This window comes from Oncorhynchus kisutch, linkage group LG10, assembly GCF_002021735.2.
Source record: "Oncorhynchus kisutch isolate 150728-3 linkage group LG10, Okis_V2, whole genome shotgun sequence".
Lineage (NCBI taxonomy): Eukaryota > Metazoa > Chordata > Actinopteri > Salmoniformes > Salmonidae > Oncorhynchus > Oncorhynchus kisutch.
In genome coordinates this window covers 55,055,472-55,071,831 of record NC_034183.2, presented here as the reverse complement: position 1 = coordinate 55,071,831, position 16,360 = coordinate 55,055,472, and the positions used below count along the sequence as shown (strand labels likewise).

General features: G+C 43.0%; 1 protein-coding gene, 8 non-coding genes and 1 pseudogene across 11 annotated transcripts; 1 reads left to right on the top strand and 9 right to left on the bottom strand.

The window, feature by feature from the left end:
- Positions 1 to 462: 462 nt before the first annotated feature.
- On the bottom strand, positions 463 to 16,356 carry LOC109893358 (40S ribosomal protein S11). 3 transcript variants are annotated; one of them, XM_031834074.1, is made up of 9 exons: positions 15,252 to 16,356; positions 14,381 to 14,511; positions 13,568 to 13,643; positions 13,167 to 13,296; positions 8,823 to 8,911; positions 2,198 to 2,338; positions 1,429 to 1,504; positions 1,028 to 1,157; positions 463 to 684 (listed from the first exon to the last, which is right to left on the bottom strand). In XM_031834074.1, the coding sequence occupies exons 5-9, from the start codon at positions 8,823 to 8,825 to the stop codon at positions 561 to 563; spliced, it is 474 nt and encodes a 157-aa protein (XP_031689934.1). In that variant the 5' UTR covers positions 8,826 to 8,911; positions 13,167 to 13,296; positions 13,568 to 13,643; positions 14,381 to 14,511; positions 15,252 to 16,356; the 3' UTR covers positions 463 to 560. The 3 variants fall into 3 exon arrangements, with proteins under 3 accessions (XP_031689934.1, XP_031689935.1, XP_020342146.2); XM_031834075.1 differs by lacking the exons at positions 8,823 to 8,911; positions 13,167 to 13,296; positions 13,568 to 13,643; positions 15,252 to 16,356 and having other exon boundaries at positions 2,198 to 2,271; positions 14,445 to 14,510; XM_020486557.2 differs by lacking the exons at positions 8,823 to 8,911; positions 13,167 to 13,296; positions 13,568 to 13,643; positions 14,381 to 14,511; positions 15,252 to 16,356 and adding an exon at positions 3,127 to 3,255.
- On the bottom strand, positions 795 to 878 carry LOC116376020 (small nucleolar RNA SNORD35). Its single transcript, XR_004211418.1, has one exon. It is a non-coding gene; the product is annotated as a small nucleolar RNA SNORD35 (small nucleolar RNA).
- Positions 1,275 to 1,357, bottom strand: LOC116376017 (small nucleolar RNA SNORD35). Its single transcript, XR_004211415.1, has one exon. It is a non-coding gene; the product is annotated as a small nucleolar RNA SNORD35 (small nucleolar RNA).
- On the bottom strand, positions 1,983 to 2,066 carry LOC116376021 (small nucleolar RNA SNORD35). Its single transcript, XR_004211419.1, has one exon. It is a non-coding gene; the product is annotated as a small nucleolar RNA SNORD35 (small nucleolar RNA).
- LOC116376019 (small nucleolar RNA SNORD35) lies at positions 2,433 to 2,516 on the bottom strand. Its single transcript, XR_004211417.1, has one exon. It is a non-coding gene; the product is annotated as a small nucleolar RNA SNORD35 (small nucleolar RNA).
- LOC109891935 (apoptosis regulator BAX-like) lies at positions 11,039 to 12,869 on the top strand (annotated as a pseudogene).
- LOC116376022 (small nucleolar RNA SNORD35) lies at positions 12,908 to 12,991 on the bottom strand. The gene has a single exon (XR_004211420.1). It is a non-coding gene; the product is annotated as a small nucleolar RNA SNORD35 (small nucleolar RNA).
- On the bottom strand, positions 13,414 to 13,496 carry LOC116376016 (small nucleolar RNA SNORD35). Its single transcript, XR_004211414.1, has one exon. It is a non-coding gene; the product is annotated as a small nucleolar RNA SNORD35 (small nucleolar RNA).
- On the bottom strand, positions 14,157 to 14,236 carry LOC116376023 (small nucleolar RNA SNORD35). The gene has a single exon (XR_004211421.1). It is a non-coding gene; the product is annotated as a small nucleolar RNA SNORD35 (small nucleolar RNA).
- Positions 14,607 to 14,690, bottom strand: LOC116376018 (small nucleolar RNA SNORD35). Its single transcript, XR_004211416.1, has one exon. It is a non-coding gene; the product is annotated as a small nucleolar RNA SNORD35 (small nucleolar RNA).
- Positions 16,357 to 16,360: the final 4 nt, after the last annotated feature.

The window sequence follows — 16,360 nt, the reverse complement described above, 5'->3', positions numbered from 1 at the left end:
CCCCCCCTTTTTTACACTGATGCTAGTTTCACTTCACCAACATGTACACATTACCTGAATCACCTCAACTAACCAGTACTCCTGCGGGGCAGCCCCTATATAGCCTCGTTACGGTGTTGCTGTTATTTCTATTTTCTTTGTTTACTTCAGTCTATTTAGTAAATACTCTTTTCTTAAATTTGCATTGTTGATTAACGGCTGGTAAGCAAGCATTTCACTGTAAGGTGAAATCTGTTGTATCCAGCACATGTGACATTAAATTTGATATGGGTTACAATTACATTTATGTAAGAACCTATACATTTGTGGAGCAGCTAGCTCACTGAACAAGAAACTCAGGCTTTAAAAAAGACGGACAAATGGCCCTGTGGTTGGAGACACCAACGGAAAGAACTGTCCAGCAGAACGCACAGTAAGTCAGCCTCAGCCATTACAATTATTTTACAAAAAACAGGCCAGAAGAACAAGATACAGAACATTCTTTATTTCAGATACAAGAGCAGGTCAGCCTAGAAAGAAAGCCTTCCTGTCAATTGGTCTCATCTCCTGCACATCCTAGATTAGAACTTCTGGAACTGCTTCTTGGCTCCAGCGGCCTTTGTGACCTTGAGGACGTTGAACCTGACTGTCTTGCTGAGGGGTCGGCACTCTCCGACGGTAACAATGTCTCCGACGGAGACGTCTCTGCAGAGAAAAGGAGGGAATTATTGGAGCATATTCCTGAAGTGACCGAGGCACTGCTTTTGGGGGTATGACAACATCAACCAATGTGCCATCTCATGTGATAGGTAGGCCAAACTGCATCAGTGTTGCCATTAGGCAGTGTCGTCAGAGCCACATGGGCTTGGAAGACCATCGTGAGAAAAACATCATTTGCAGCCAACATCAAATCTGATTTAATAGAACTGCCATCCTTGCAGTATGAAAGGCAGAATCAGCCAATTATTGGATACAGCATGGTAAGAAAAAAACACATGCAAGGAAGAGAGGTTGGAAAGGCTCAACAGTATGACAGAGATCCTCTTACCTGAAGGCAGGTGAGAGATGGACCGACATGTTCTTGTGCCTCTTCTCAAAGCGGTTGTATTTGCGGATGTAATGCAGGTAGTCACGTCTGATGACGATGGTCCTCTGCATCTTCATTTTGGTCACCACGCCTGAAAAGGCAGAATCAGGTCAATGTGTGGTCAATCTTAGAATACATCTAAGCACTGATCTAGGGACTGATCTAGGGATAGGAGTAGACCGTTGAATAGGGTGAGCAGGGGGTTTGGGTCGTTGCATCAGTAATGCCATAAGGCATTGTCGTCATAACCAGAAGGCTTGGAAGACCATCGTGAGAAAAACATCATTTGCAGTAAAGTGAGAACAAAAGCTGACTGTTTTACATCCAAAAACAATAAACAGCAAGGAAATGTAAAGACTAACCGGAGAGGATACGACCACGGATGGAGACATTTCCAGTGAAGGGGCATTTCTTGTCAATGTAAGTGCCATCAATAGCCTGTAGAAACAAAATATGTTGGAGGCAGTTTATGGTAGAGAAATTAACATTCTATTTTCTCACAAAAGCTCTGGTGGACATTCCCGCACTCACCATGCCAAAGTGCAAGCGCCGCCAATTTCAGACACCTGTGGCATTGTGTGACAAAACTTCATATTTTAGTGTGGCCTTTAATTGTGCACAGCCCAAGGTGCACCTGTGTAATAATGCCATTTAAATCGGCTTCTTGATATGCCACGGGTGGATGGATTATCTTGGCAAATGATAAATCCTCACTAACAGGGATGTAAACAAGTTTGCAAACATTTTATGGAAATAAGCTTTTTAAGCTGTTAAATGTACTTCAACTTTTTTTTGTGCAATATTTTGTCCTTTTCTTGATTTAACATTTCTGGGATCTTTTATTTCCACTCATGAAACATGGGACCAACAGGTTACATCTATATTTTTGTTCAGTATGGATGCCAAAAGCCCTCCTATAACTGCATCAGTGTTGCCATTAGGCAGTGTCATCAGAACCTCATAGGCTAGGAAGACCATCGTGAGAAAAACATCATTTGCAGCTTGCAAAGAGCAGTTAACCATTCAAGCTAATTGATCAATAGATACAAGGCTGTATTCAAAGATGAATCATACTGCCCATAAGGAGCACAACTGTAGTTTTAGGATAGTTTAGGTTGTTGGGTATGTTACCTCTCTTGGAGTTTTAAAGCCTAGCCCAACGCTCTTGTGGTAGCGTGGGAGCTTCTCCTTGGCCTCTTTGCCACCTTCACCAACCAGAACACGCTTCTTGTTCTGGAAGATGGTTGGCTGCTTCTGATAAGCCCTCTCCGTCTGTGGGGAAAATACATAAACACCAGGTCAAAAACCGATATATGCAGAGTAACACGTCGCTCCATCATGGAGCTGAAAAGACCCATCTTCAAGTTACACTGCATCAGTGTTGCCATTAGGCAGTGTCGTCAGAACCTCATAGGCTAGGAAGACCATCGTGAGAAAAACATCATTTGCAGGTAAATCGATGTGCATTTTGAAATAGACGCTACTACAGAGAAGCAGTAGATCAGACAGGATGCACTATCTATGAAGCTGACCATAATGAAAGTTCTGAAAAACTAGGTAGCTAGCTAAACAATAGCCACACAAGTCTATAACATTATAACAATATACAAGTTGAGAAAGAGGACCGCTGAGTTTAGTCAACTAACGGGTGATCTGACTAGCTAGCCATATTCGCGTATAAACTAACCTAACTGCTATAGGTTTTGCAGTACGCTAAGCTCCTCGCGCATACATTTATCTAGCAATGACATGTTTTAGTTATCAACTCTGCCATAAATCAATATACTTCGATTTTCAACTACAGATGAAGAATACTCCCAATGCTGTAGTTAGGCCTAGTTAGAAAACTTCCTACTGGATCTCCGACAAAGCTCACCACACGCCCTGGAACGTGATAGTCGAAGTAGATAATACCGTTAAGTGCCCAGTCTACTTCGATATACTACAATCGTATGCTTTTCGCTTAACAAACGTTATTTATTGTAGGTTACATTGGCATGATGTTTATTTTTCTAACTAAAGAGCACATTAATTTCACCACGCTGTTTTGCTGAACGTACTTGTGCGTCCGCCATCTTTGCCAGCCGAGTCGTAAAGAGAACTAAGCATGCGCGCGACGGACAGAAGTCAGAAAGGACAGGATATGACGTTTAAGAAAGGTCAAGGCAGAAGCGGAACGTTGGATTCCATTTGTGTCAAAATATTTGTATTTATTGCTAATTAAACTTGCTGTAGTTTAAGTATTTTGTAAATTGACTACTCATAAATAGTATTGGCCTTCTACATAGTGCTCTTGCAAGCTGGAATAATGTCACATGACTGCAGGCGGAAGCAGAATCAAAGTAATCTTAGTACAAGATGGCAGCGCTGTCGAGCGTAACTGTTACAGTTAACTTGTTTCCTTTTCTCATCAAGCTAGCTTAAAAGCTTGTATGTGATCGTCAGTAATAAACAATTTGACAAGTTTTTATTTACAAATGCGACTTACGACAGCCCAATCATTTGTTTTATGTTGGATATTCGGTTTTCACTCGTCAATTGCTATTGAACCAAGCATGCCATGACAATGAATATTGTATATTCTGAATCAGGGGATTTGAATCAGGGACTGTAGTCACGCCGCTTGCACTGAGATGCAGTGCCTTTGACCACTGCGCCACTCAGGAGCCCACATATAAAATGGTAACAGAGGAGTGGCTTCGTTTTACACTAGATTGAGACAAGATTGTAACTACTAACAATTGGATACCACGAAAAGGGGGTAAAAAAAATAAAGCCAGTCAGTTGATTATTGACGAGGTTTTCCAACACTTGATAAACAGGGCAAAATAGAAAAAGGCCTATAACATTTAGGATCAGCTTATGAATCATGGCTGCCTTCCAAGCAATGGGAACTGTCTGCAGGGAGAAACTTTGTAGCGGGGCAGGGGAAAAAGAGGGAGAAGCATCGGAGATAGTCGCATTAGAAGGGGTGGGAGATGAGGAAATGTTGGATGGGCAAGGAGGCATGGCTGAGTCAAATAGGAATCCTGACTTAACGAAGTGGTGATTAAAGAGCTCAGCCATGTGCTTCTTGTCAGTAACAACCACATCAACATTAAAGGGACATGGGCAGCTGTGAGGAGGAGGGTTAATTCTCCAGGTCTTTAACAGTTTTCTAGAACTTCTTACGGTTAGACCCAGAGAGAGAGAACTGCTCCTTAAAGTAATTGACTTTGGCCTTCTGGATAGCCTGAATGCACTTATTTCTCATTTGCCTGAACGTGAGCCAGTCAGCCTTTAAAAACATAATACATTCACAGATTTCGCGACACACTGTGTGCCCTCCGGCCCCTACTCCACCACTACCGCATATCTACAGTCCATATGTGTACATATGTGTAGAGTCAAATCAAATTGTATTTGTCACATGCGTCGAATACAACAGGTGTAGACCTTAGTGAAATGCTTACTTACAAGCCCTTGACCAACAATGCAGTTAAGAAATTACCCCTCCCCCTCAAGTAAGAGATAAGAATAACAAATAATTAAAAAGCAGCAGTAAATAACAATAGCGGGGTTATATACAGACTGTAACGATAGTCAATGTGCAGGGGCACCAATGTCGAAGTAATTGAGGTAATATGTAGGTAGAGTTAGTGACTATGCATAGATAAGAGTAGCAGCAGCATAGAAGAGAGGGGGCGGCAATGCAAGTAGCCGTCTGATTAGCTGTTCAGGAGTCTTATGGCTTGGGGGTAGAAGCCTCTTGGACCTAGACTTGGCGCTTTGGTACTGCTTGCCGTGCGGAAGCAGAGAGATCAGTCTATGACTAGGGTGGCTGGAGTCTTAGGCAATTTTTAGGGCCTTCCTCTGACACTGCCTGGTATAGAGGTCCTGGATGGCAGGAAGCTTGGCCCTGCTGATGTACCGGGTCATATAGGGAGAGGTATGCTGTGTCATCGTTGTCGGTGATCAGGTTGTCATCGGCAAACTTAATGATGGTGTTGGAGTCGTGCCTGGCCGTGCAGTCAAGAGTGAACAGGGAGTACAGGAGGGATTTGAGCACGCACCCCTGAGGGGCCCCTGTGTTGAGGATCAGCGGGGCGGATGTGTTGTTACCTACCCTTACCACCTGGGGGTGGCCCGTCAGGATGTCCTGGATCCTGTTGCAGAGAGAGGTGTTTAGTCCCAGGGTCCTTAGCTTAGTGATGAGCATTGAGGGCACTATGGTGTTGAACGCTGAGCTGTAGTCAATAAATAGTATTCTAACATAGGTGTTTCTTTTGTCCAGGTGGAAAAGGGCAATGCGGAGTGCAATAGCGATTGCATCATCTGTAGATCTGTTGGTGCAGTATGCAAATTGGAGTGGGTCTAGGGTTTCTGGGATAATGGTGTTGATGTAAGCATTTCATGGCTATGAAACATGTTGGTATTACAGACTCAGACAGGGAGAAGTTGAAAATGTCAGTGAAGACACTTGCCAGTTGGTCAGCGCATGCTCGGAGAACATGTCCTGGTAATCAGTCTGGCCCTGCGGCCTTGTGAATGTTGACCTGTTTAAAGGTCTTACTGACATCTGCTGCGGAGAGCGTGATCACACAGTTGTCCGGAACAGCTGATGCCTATTTCAGTTTTACTTGCCATATTTCAGTGTTACTTAACTTCTATGCTCGCTTCAAGGCATTTAGCTCGTCTGGTAGGCTTGTGTCACTGAGCAGCTCTCGGCTGTGCTTCCCATTGTAGTCTGTAATAGTTGGCAAGCCCTGCCACATCCGACGAGTGTCGGAACCGGTGTAGTACAATTCGATCTTAGTCCTGTATTGATCCTTTGCCTGTTTGATGGTTCGTTGGAGGGCATATCAGGATTTCTTATACGCTTCCGGGTTAGTAAGGGTAGAGCGGCAGCTTTAGCGTAGTGCGAATGTTGCCAGTATTCCATGGCTTCTGGTTGGGGTATGTACGTATAGTCACTGTGGGGACGACGTACTGGATGCACTTATTGATAAAGCCAGTGACTGATGTGACCTACTCTTCAATGCCATCAGAAGAATCCTGGAACATATTCCAGTCTGTGCTAGCAAAACAGTCCTGTAGTTTAGCATCTGCTTCATCTGACTACTTTTTTTATAGACCAAGTCACTGGTGCTTCCTGCTTACATTTTTGCTTGTAAGCAGGAATCAGAAGGATAGTTATGGTCAGATTTGCGAAATGGAGGGAGAGCTTTGTACACATCTGTGTGTGGAATAAAGGTTGTCTAGAATTTTTCCCCCCTCTGGTTGCACATTTAACATGCTGATAGAAATGCGGTAAAACTGATTTAAGTTTCCCTGCATTAAAGTCCCTGGCCACTAGAAGCGCCGCCTCTGGATGAACGTTTTCCTGTTTGCTTATGGCGGAATACAGCTCATTGAGTGTGGTTTTAGTGCCAGCATCGGTGTGTGGTGATATGTAGACAGCTACGAAAAATACAGATAACTCTAGGTAGATAGAGTATTTCGTGATAAACTGTTGACCACACTACCTCAGGCGAGCAAAACCTTGAGACTTCCTTATATATCGTGCACCAGCTATTGTTTACAAATATGCATAGGCCCCCGCAGTGTCCTACCAGAAGCTGCTGTTCTGTCCTGACGATAGTCTATAACCCACCAGTGTGTGTTCTTAATGTCGTCCTTCAGCCACGACTCAGTGAAACATAAGATATTAGTTAATGTCCTGTTGGTAGAATATACGTGGTTTCAGTCCCATTTATCCCATTTATTTTCCAGCAATTGAACATTAGCCAGCAGGATGGAAGGCAAGGGCAGATTAGCCACTCGTTGCCTGATCCTCACAAGGCACCCTGATCTTTTGCCTCAATCTCAGTTTCCTTCTCCAGCGAATCACGGGGATCGGGGACTGGTTGGGTGTTTGCAGAAAATCCCTCGCGCCAGACTCATTAAAAAATAACTACTCGTCCAATTTGAGGTGAGTAATCCCAGTTCTGATGTCTAGGAGCTCTTTTCAGTCATAAGAGACGGTAGCAGCAACATTATGTACAAGACAAGTTAGAAACGACACAAAACAAAAATATAGCATGGTTGGGCCGATAAGCCGATAAAACGGCAGCCCTCCCCTCCAGCGCCATTTTCCTTGGTGCGCATGTTATCGTGTATGCCTGTGTTGCTTCAGTCCCCACTGTTCCATAAGGTGTTTAAATGGAATTTTACTGCTTGCGTCAGTTACTTGAAGAGGAACAGAGTTCCATGTTGTACTGTGCGCCTTCCATAATCGTGTATTAGACTGATTCATCAGACTAGTGGGGTTTGGGTTTGATGTTTTCAGAAGATGGGCAGGGACTGCTGTTTTCACAGAGAAGCTGGTTCCACCATTAGGGTGCTAGGACACATAAGTGCTTGGACTGGGCTGAGTGGGAGCTGCCCTCCTGTAGGGGTGGGAGGGCCAGATGTGGCAGTCTGAGTCTTTGTACTTAATTGTTGTCATTCCAGAAACATCATAGACAACTAGCCTAACTGCAGTACATCTTGGACCATGTCAGCTGACAAGTCAACTTCTAAAAATGAGCCAGCTGGTGTTTTAACTGTTTTACATGAATTAATGTCACACTGAACTGGTCATGAGACATGCATACTTCAGTAGCTACTTATTCAAGAATATCTTTGTGTGTCACATTTCAAACATGTTTAGAACATTACATCATATTTTATGACGGCCCAGTTTCGATTTGACAGACACGCATACATTAGCCTGGCTGACGCTACCCACGTGACTCAGTCAGGAGGACTTCAAGAATTCAGTATTTGCCAGACTACCCACACATAGGCATTGTCTTAAATTGCCTCTACCTGCCCTTGGTTTATGTCCTGGTAGTACTGACTCCAGTGCTGCTTTGTGTTCTCAGGTAATGGAACTGATCAGGTACTAGAACCGGGAAGAACATTACTGACAGAGTGAGTATACCTTCTTGTTTACTCCTGAATTTGATCTTTATTCACATTTGCCGGATTTAAATCAGGCTGTAATACAATTTAATCAGTACATACAGCCTGAAACATTGGAGCTGTTAATGTTCCTTAAAATCACATTTTTACTTTACCGGTTGTCTGTGTGTTTTGTACACATCTGTGTGTGGAATAAAGGTGGTCTAGAATTTTCAATGTCTGCCTAAAATGACATACCCAAATCTAACTGCCTGTAGCAAGGATATGCATATTCTTGATAACATTTGAAAGGAAACACTTAAGTTTAGAAATGTGAAAAAAATGTTATATTTTTAGTTGCATTATCTTTGACATGAAAAGGAAAACCACACATTCAGCTAGGAAGCTGGAGGTAATTTAGATGGTGTCCACAAGAGGGCAACAGTGTATGTGCAAAGTTCCAGACTGATCACTTCAAGAATGAGTAAGCAACCTGACAATTAGTATGAAGTCATCCAGGTGTCCCTCAAGATTTTCCCAAGTGGCAAATGTAAAAACTTAACTACAGTAAACATACAAAAATGCTATACTAATAAAATATACACATTTACACACTCCCAGTAATGTCATGCATGATGGATCATTAGCTACCCTACATAAAATGTACTAAACAGGAGATGTGACAAGAATGCTGATCCAATATCTCCAAACACAGTGAAATATTTAAGGGCCAAGTTAGCAGCCAACACAAACAAAGTTAAGAAATAAATTGTACGCACTAAGTATTTAGAAACCCTTTCTACACAATGTTGTGCTGCTGGTCCCAAGTCTCTTCCTGCTGTAAAGCACTTACCATCCTCTAATTGTAGGCTGGCTAGGTATTGACATCTCTAGAGGGCTGGGCGGTGGTTTGTTGTGGAGCCAGAGTGAGCAGCAGTCAGGCTGGGGGGGAATAGAGAACTTGAATGTTGTCTCTTTGAAGTCAGTCTTTACCACAATTGCATTCGATTTTCAGATATCTTTCTTTGCAAGTTGAACGAGTGGAAATAAAATCGATTGTGCATACTATATGGACATGAAATTATTATAATCAAAACTACATGTTATCTCTAGGACCCTCAGGATGACAAATCAGAGCAAGATTACATCATGCAAGTACGTTACTTACCTTCAGATAGAAATGTATCAAACCTGTCACCGTGATAAGTGTTTTGTTATGCACTCAAAATAACATAGGTATTCACTGTAATAGCTACTGTAAATTGGACATTGCAGTTACATTAACAGGAATAACCTTTCTGCCCGTATAAGACATGTACCGAAAAAAAGTTGTGTAAAACGACGTAGTCACATTATGCATATTGAGCAACAACTGTCCTGTAGACGGGACACTGATCCATAAGAAGATTTCTACCAGACTTTTTAGAGAGCCGGTAGGTATATGGTTCAATGTAAGTAGTCCATGTGTCCTTGGACACTGTGCTATCTAACCTCCAAACGAGCTTCAATGCCATACAACACTCCTTCCGTGGCCTCCGACTGCTCTTAATTAAACGCTAGTAAAACCAAATGCATGCTTTTCAACCGTTCGCTGCCTGCACCCGCAAGCCTGACCAGCATCACCACCTTGGATGGTTCCGACCTTGAATATGTGGACATCTATAAGTACCTAGGTGTCTGGCTAGACTGTAAACTCTCCTTCCAGACTCATATCAAACATCTCCAATCGAAAATCAAATCAAGAGTCGGCTTTCTATTCCGCAACAAAGCCTCCTTCACTCACGCCCCCAAACTTACCCTAGTAAAACTGACTATCCTACCGATCCTCGCCTCGGCGATGTCATCTACAAAATTGCTTCCAACACTCTACTCAGCAAACTGGATGCAGTTTATCACAGTGCCATCCGTTTTGTCACTAAAGCACCTTATACCACCCACCACTGCGACTTGTATGCTCTAGTCGGCTGGCCCTCGCTACATATTCGTCGCCAGACCCACTGGCTCCAGGTCATCTACAAGTCCATGTTAGGTAAAGCTCCGCCTTATCTTAGTTCACTGGTCACGATGGCAACACCCATCCGTAGCACGCGCTCCAGCAGGTGTATCTCACTGATCATCCCTAAAGCCAACACCTCATTTGGCCGCCTTTCGTTCCAGTTCTCTGCTGCCTGTGACTGGAATGAATTGCAGAAATCGCTGAAGTTGGAGACTTTTATCTCCCTCACCAACTTCAAACATCTGCTATCTGAGCAGCTAACCGATCGCTGCAGCTGTACATAGTCTATCGGTAAATAGCCCACCCATTTTTACCTACCTCATCCCCATACTGTTTTTATTTACTTTTCTGCTCTTTTGCACACCAATATCTCTACCTGTACATGACCATCTGATCATTTATCACTCCAGTGTTAATCTGTAAAATTGTAATTATTCGCCTACCTCCTCATGCCTTTTGCACACAATGTATATAGACTCCCCTTTTTTTCCTACTGTGTTATTGACTTGTTAATTGTTTACTCCATGTGTAACTCTGTCTGTTCACACTGCTATGCTTTATCTTGGCCAGGTCGCAGTTGCAAATGAGAACTTGCTCTCAACTAGCCTACCTGGTTAAATAAAGGTGAAAATAAAAATAAATAAATTGCTCAGCAGTCTTTTGGCTTGGGGGTACAAGCTGTTAAGGAGCCTTTTGGTCCTAGACTTGGCGCTTCGGTACTGCTTGCCGTGCTGTAGCAGAGAGAACAATTTGACCAGGGTGGCTGGAGTCTTTTGCAATTTTTTGGGGCTTTCCTCTGACACCAAGTATATAGGTCCTGGATGGCAGGAAGATTGGCCCCAGTGATGTACTGGACTACACGCCCTACCCTGTGTAGTGCCTTACAGTCAGATGCCGAACAGTTGCCATACCAGGCAGAGATGCAACCAGTCAGGATGCTCTTGATGGTGCAGCTGTAGAACTTTGAGGATCTGGGGACCCATGCCAAATCTTTTCAGTTGCCTGAAGGGGAAAAGGTGTTATCGTGCCCTCTCGACTGTCTTGGTGTGTTTGAACCATATAGTTAGTTGGTGATGTGGACACCAAGGAACATAACTGTCAACCCGCTCCACTCCAGCCCGTCGAGGTTAATGGGGGCCTGTTCGACCCACCTTTCCCTGTAGTCCACGATATGAGCTAGTTATTTACCCAGGACCCTCTTTTCGCAGTTTCATCTACGAGCGGGTTCGTCGCCATGCTGACAGCAGTACTCAGTTGTCAGTGTCACAGACCCAGTTGGGCGGGAGTGAGCTGTGTGACCCCAACCACAAGAAACTGGCCCTGTACCTGGAGCAGATTAGAGATCAGTATGTTAAATGATACTGCACTCCAGCCCAGCCATGATGTTTTTATGAGAGTGGCCCATGAGATCTTCTCTGATGGACAGTTCAACTGGGGCAGGGTGGTGGCACTTTTCTACTTTGCCTCTCGGCTGGTCATCAAGGTGAGGGTGGTCAGTGGTAGTATTTTATTTAGCTCTCCTTTCTCTCTCAATCATTCTCGCTCTCTCTTGTCCTCTGTTAGACAAAGGAAACAGGGCTCATCTCAGTCGGAATAGAGTCACTTTTGTAAACCGCAGCGCTTGGAATGGAACTGCAATTTACACGTTTTGGGATGAGTTGGCTTCTTCGTTGTGCAATAAGACTGCATCGTCTTTCTCTCCTCAGGCTCTATTGAACAAGGTCCCCGACATCATCAGAACCATTATCAGCTGGGCTACAGACTACCTGCGAGATCATGTGATCAACTGGATTAGGGATCAGGGTGGCTGGGTAAGGAATCAGTAGATGTGCTTTCCCCACAGACATGTTTTTTACAGATGTATTTTTGAAATTGTGGTGATGATTGAAGACAATGGTGTCTCTTCCTAATTCTTAGGAGGGAATCCGTTCCTACTTTGGCACTCCCACCCGGCAGACCGTGGGGGTGTTTCTCGCTGGAGCTCTTACCACTGTGCTGGTCATGCGCAGGATGTGAGGGGGAGGAGAGCCTGAGAGAAGGACATTGAGGGGTGGGACATAAGACTGGGTAGTAGAGTCAGACATGTGAGGGTGAATGGAAGATGCTTCTGGGGAAGAAAAAGGCGAGGGAAAAAAGTTGGATGGAAAAACGGCAACGTTTGGACCTGATCAACCACTCCTCTTTCCTGCCCTCCATCGCAAAGGATTGAGTCAAGGTTCTTATCGCTGTTCCCTACACCGCTGAAAATGTGAGCGGCTCTTGACCGTACATACAGGAGAGAAGGAGTTGTGTAGAGACTCGGCCAGGGCACATCTTTTAATTAATTTTTTATTTCTTACAAACAAGACACTGCATGTCATTTTGTTGCTTAAGTCTTATGAACTGATGACAAATCAGCCATGAGAATCTGCGGTGCTTTATTTCTGTTGCACTTTTCTTCCATTGAGTCTCTCCTTTTTCCTATCTGATCATTCTTCCTCCCTCTCTTCATGGTATCTCTTTGCTAGAGTATGCATTTTGGGGTGTCAGATCATTTATGTGTGACCATAGGATCAGATGTTGGAGGTACGTGTTTGTGCAATTCTACTGCAGACACACTGTCCTCTCAGATGTTTACCTCAGCATAGTGTTCAAATTACTGTATTCTATGGTGGGCTATTTAAAAGCAGACCATACCATAATCCTTCAATCAAATGCTCTTTTTATACACCTTGTTAATGTGTTAAAATAAGAAAGTTACCTTATTTGTTAAGTTGTCAGTGCCTTGGTTATTTTCTACAATAAATTGCTTTGATATTTTTCAAATTTCTTCGCTTTCTATCATTTAACACTCTTGTCCCCCAGAATATTTTTGCAGTGACTTTTGTTGGTTTTGTAGGTTTTAATATGAACATAATGATTTATGGATCGATTCATTATTAAGCTGTGCTTTTCTTGGTATAACAACTGCATCCGTGTTGCCATTAGGCAGTGTCGTCAGAGCCACATGGGCTTGGAAGACCATCGTGAGAAAAACATCATTTGCAGCCAACATCAAATCTGATTGAATAGAACTGCAACTTCAGAGCAACAGTGAGTGACAGCCATCCTTGCAGTAGGAAAGGCACAATCAGCCATTTATTGGATACAGCCTGGTCAGAAAAAACACATGCAAGGAAGAGAGGTGGGAAAGGCTCAACAGTATGACAGAGATCCTCTTACCTGAAGGCAGGTGAGAGATGGACCGACATGTTCTTGTGCCTCTTCTCAAAGCGGTTGTATTTGCGGATGTAATGCAGGTAGTCACGTCTGATGACGATGGTCCTCTGCATCTTCATTTTGGTCACCACGCCTGAAAAGGCAGAATCAGGTCAACGTGTGGTCAATCTTAGAATACATCTAAGCACTGATCTAGGGACTGATCTAGGGATAGGAGTAGACCGTTGAATAGTGTGAGCAGGGGGTTTGGGTCGTTGCATCAGTAATGCCATAAGGCATTGTCGTCATAACCAGAAGGCTTGGAAGACCATCGTGAGAAAAACATCATTTGCAGTAAAGTGAGAACAAAAGCTGACTGTTTTACATCCAAAAACAATAAACAGCAAGGAAATGTAAAGACTAACCGGAGAGGATACGACCACGGATGGAGACATTTCCAGTGAAGGGGCATTTCTTGTCAATGTAAATGCCATCAATAGCCTGTAGAAACAAAATACATGTTAGGTTCTCTGCAAATCTGGCTGGTCTCAGACGATGGTTACACGTGGCCTGCAGTTGAGGCTGGTTAGACGTATTGCCAAATTCCCTACAATTGGAGGCAGCTTATGGTAGAGAAATTAACATTTCATTTTCTTGCAAAAGCTCTGATGGACATTCCTGTAGTTAGCATGCCAATTGCAAGCTCCCTCAATTTGAGACATCTGTGGCATTGTGTGACAACTTCATATTTTAGTGTGGCCTTTAATTGTGCACAGCACAAGGTGCACCTATGTAATGATCATGCTGTTTAATCAGCTTCTTGATATGCCACGGGTGGATGGATTATCTTGGCAAAGGAGACATCCTTTGATTTAAACAAGTTTAAACATTTTCTAGAAATAAGCTTTTTGTGCATATGGAACATTTCTGGGATCTTTTATTTCCACTCATGAAACATGGGACCAACAGGTTACATCTATATTTTTGTTCAGTATGGATGCCAAAAGCCCTCCTATAACTGCATCAGTGTTGCCATTAGGCAGTGTCGCCAGAGCCTCAGGCTTGGAAGACCATCGTGAGAAAAACTATTTGCAGCTTACAAAGAGCAGTTAACCATACAAGCTAATTGCCTACAAGAGACAAGGCTGTATTCCAAAGACAATTCAACAAATGAATCATACTGCCCATAAGGAGCACAATTGTAGTTTTAGTATAGTTTAGGTCGTTGGGTAAGTTACCTCTTGGGGTTTTGAAGCCTAGCCCAACGCTCTTGTGGTAGCTTCTCCTTGGCCTCCTTGCCACCTTCACCAACCAGAACACGCTTCTTGTTCTGGAAGATGGTTGGCTGCTTCTGATAAGCCCTCTCCGTCTGTGGGGAAAATACATAACACCAGGTCAAAAACGGATCTATGCAGAGCCTAACACGTCGATCCATCATGGAGCTGAAAAGACCCTTCTTCGAGTTACACTGCATCAGTGTTGCCATTAGGCAGTGTCGTCAGAACCTCATAGGCTAGGAAGACCATCGTGAGAAAAACATCATTTGCAGGTAAATCAATGTGCATTTTGAAATAGACCTGACTACAGAGAAGCAGTGATCGGATAGGATGTACTAGCGAGATTTACTATCTATGAAGCTGACCATAATGAAAGTTAAGAAAAGTCAGAGCTAGCTATAATCAAAAGCAGAGCAAAATAACTAGGTAGCTAAAAACAATAGCTGTATAAAGTCCATGACATTTGGAATCCACAAGTTGAGAAAGTAGACAGCTGAGTTTAGCCAGCCACCCAATATAGCATAAAAACTAACCTATGGGCTATAGGCTTTTTCAGTACCTTAACTTGTGGGCCCGTGGCAGTATTTGGTATTTCGGATGACTGACGTGCCCAAAGTAAACTGCCTGTTACTCAGGCCCAGAAGCTAGGATATGCATATATTTGGTAAAATTGGATAGAAAACACTGACATTTTCAAAACTGTTAAAATAATGTCTGAGTATAACACAACTGATATAGCAGGCAAAAACCCAAGGAGAATCCATCTGGGAATATCTTTTTTTTTTTAGATCACCACTCAAAATGGCTGCCTATGGGAATATCAAAATAATACCTTCCAGATTGCAGTTCCTAGGGCCTCCAGTAGATGTCAGTCTTTAGAAAGTGTTCCAGGCTTGTTTTTTGAAAAAGTTAGAAAAACTACAAATTCTAGCTAAGTGGCTCCCATTTTGGCACCATGTCAGTGAGGGTGTGCACATCATTATCTATCTCCGGTAATTAACATAATATTCTGCCTTAAATTGTATCGTTTATTTACATATTAGGGTACCTGATGATTGATTAGAAACGCTGTTTGAGTTGTTTGGATGAAGTTTATTGGTAACCTTTGGGATTCATTTGTATGCATTTTGAACAAAAGAAACAGGTGGCTTACTGAATCAAGCACACCAACTAAACTGTCTTTATTGGGATATAAAGGACTTTATCAAACATAAGTACCATTCGTTATGTCGCTGGGACCCTCGGGATTGCAAAAAGAAGAACATCTTCAAAAGGTAAGTGATTTATTTTAAAGCCATTTCTGACTTTAGTGACGCCTCTGCTTGGTTGGAAAATGTTTAATGCTTTTGTAAGCGGGGCGCTGTCCTAAAATAATCACATGGTATGCTTTTGCCGTAAATCCTTTTTGAAATCTGACAACATGGATGGATTAACAAGAAGTTCATATTTTAAACGATGTAAGGCACTTGTATTTTTATGAATGTTTAATGCTTAAGATTTTGTATTCGGCGCGCTCTGATTTAACCGGATGTTGACGAATTTGATCCCAGTAACGATATTTCCGCTCGAAGAGGACTGTGCTTCTCGCGCATACATTTATCTAGCAATGACATGTTTTAGTTATTAACTCTGCCATAAATCAGTATACTTTGATTATAAACTACAGATGAAGCACACGCCCAATGCTGTAAAGGCCAAGTTAGCAAACGTCCTAGCTGGATCTCCGACAACGCGCTCCACACAGCACCGGGCCTGGAATCATAAAACAATTAGGGGCCCAGTCTACTTTGAGATTTCAATCGCATGCTTTTCCGCTTAACTGAGGCTATTTATTGTACGCCATGATACTTTTTTTCTACCAAAAAATCACATTCATTTCTCCACGCTGTTTTGCTGAACGTACTTTTGCGTCCGCCCTCTTTGCCAGCCGAGTCGTAAAGA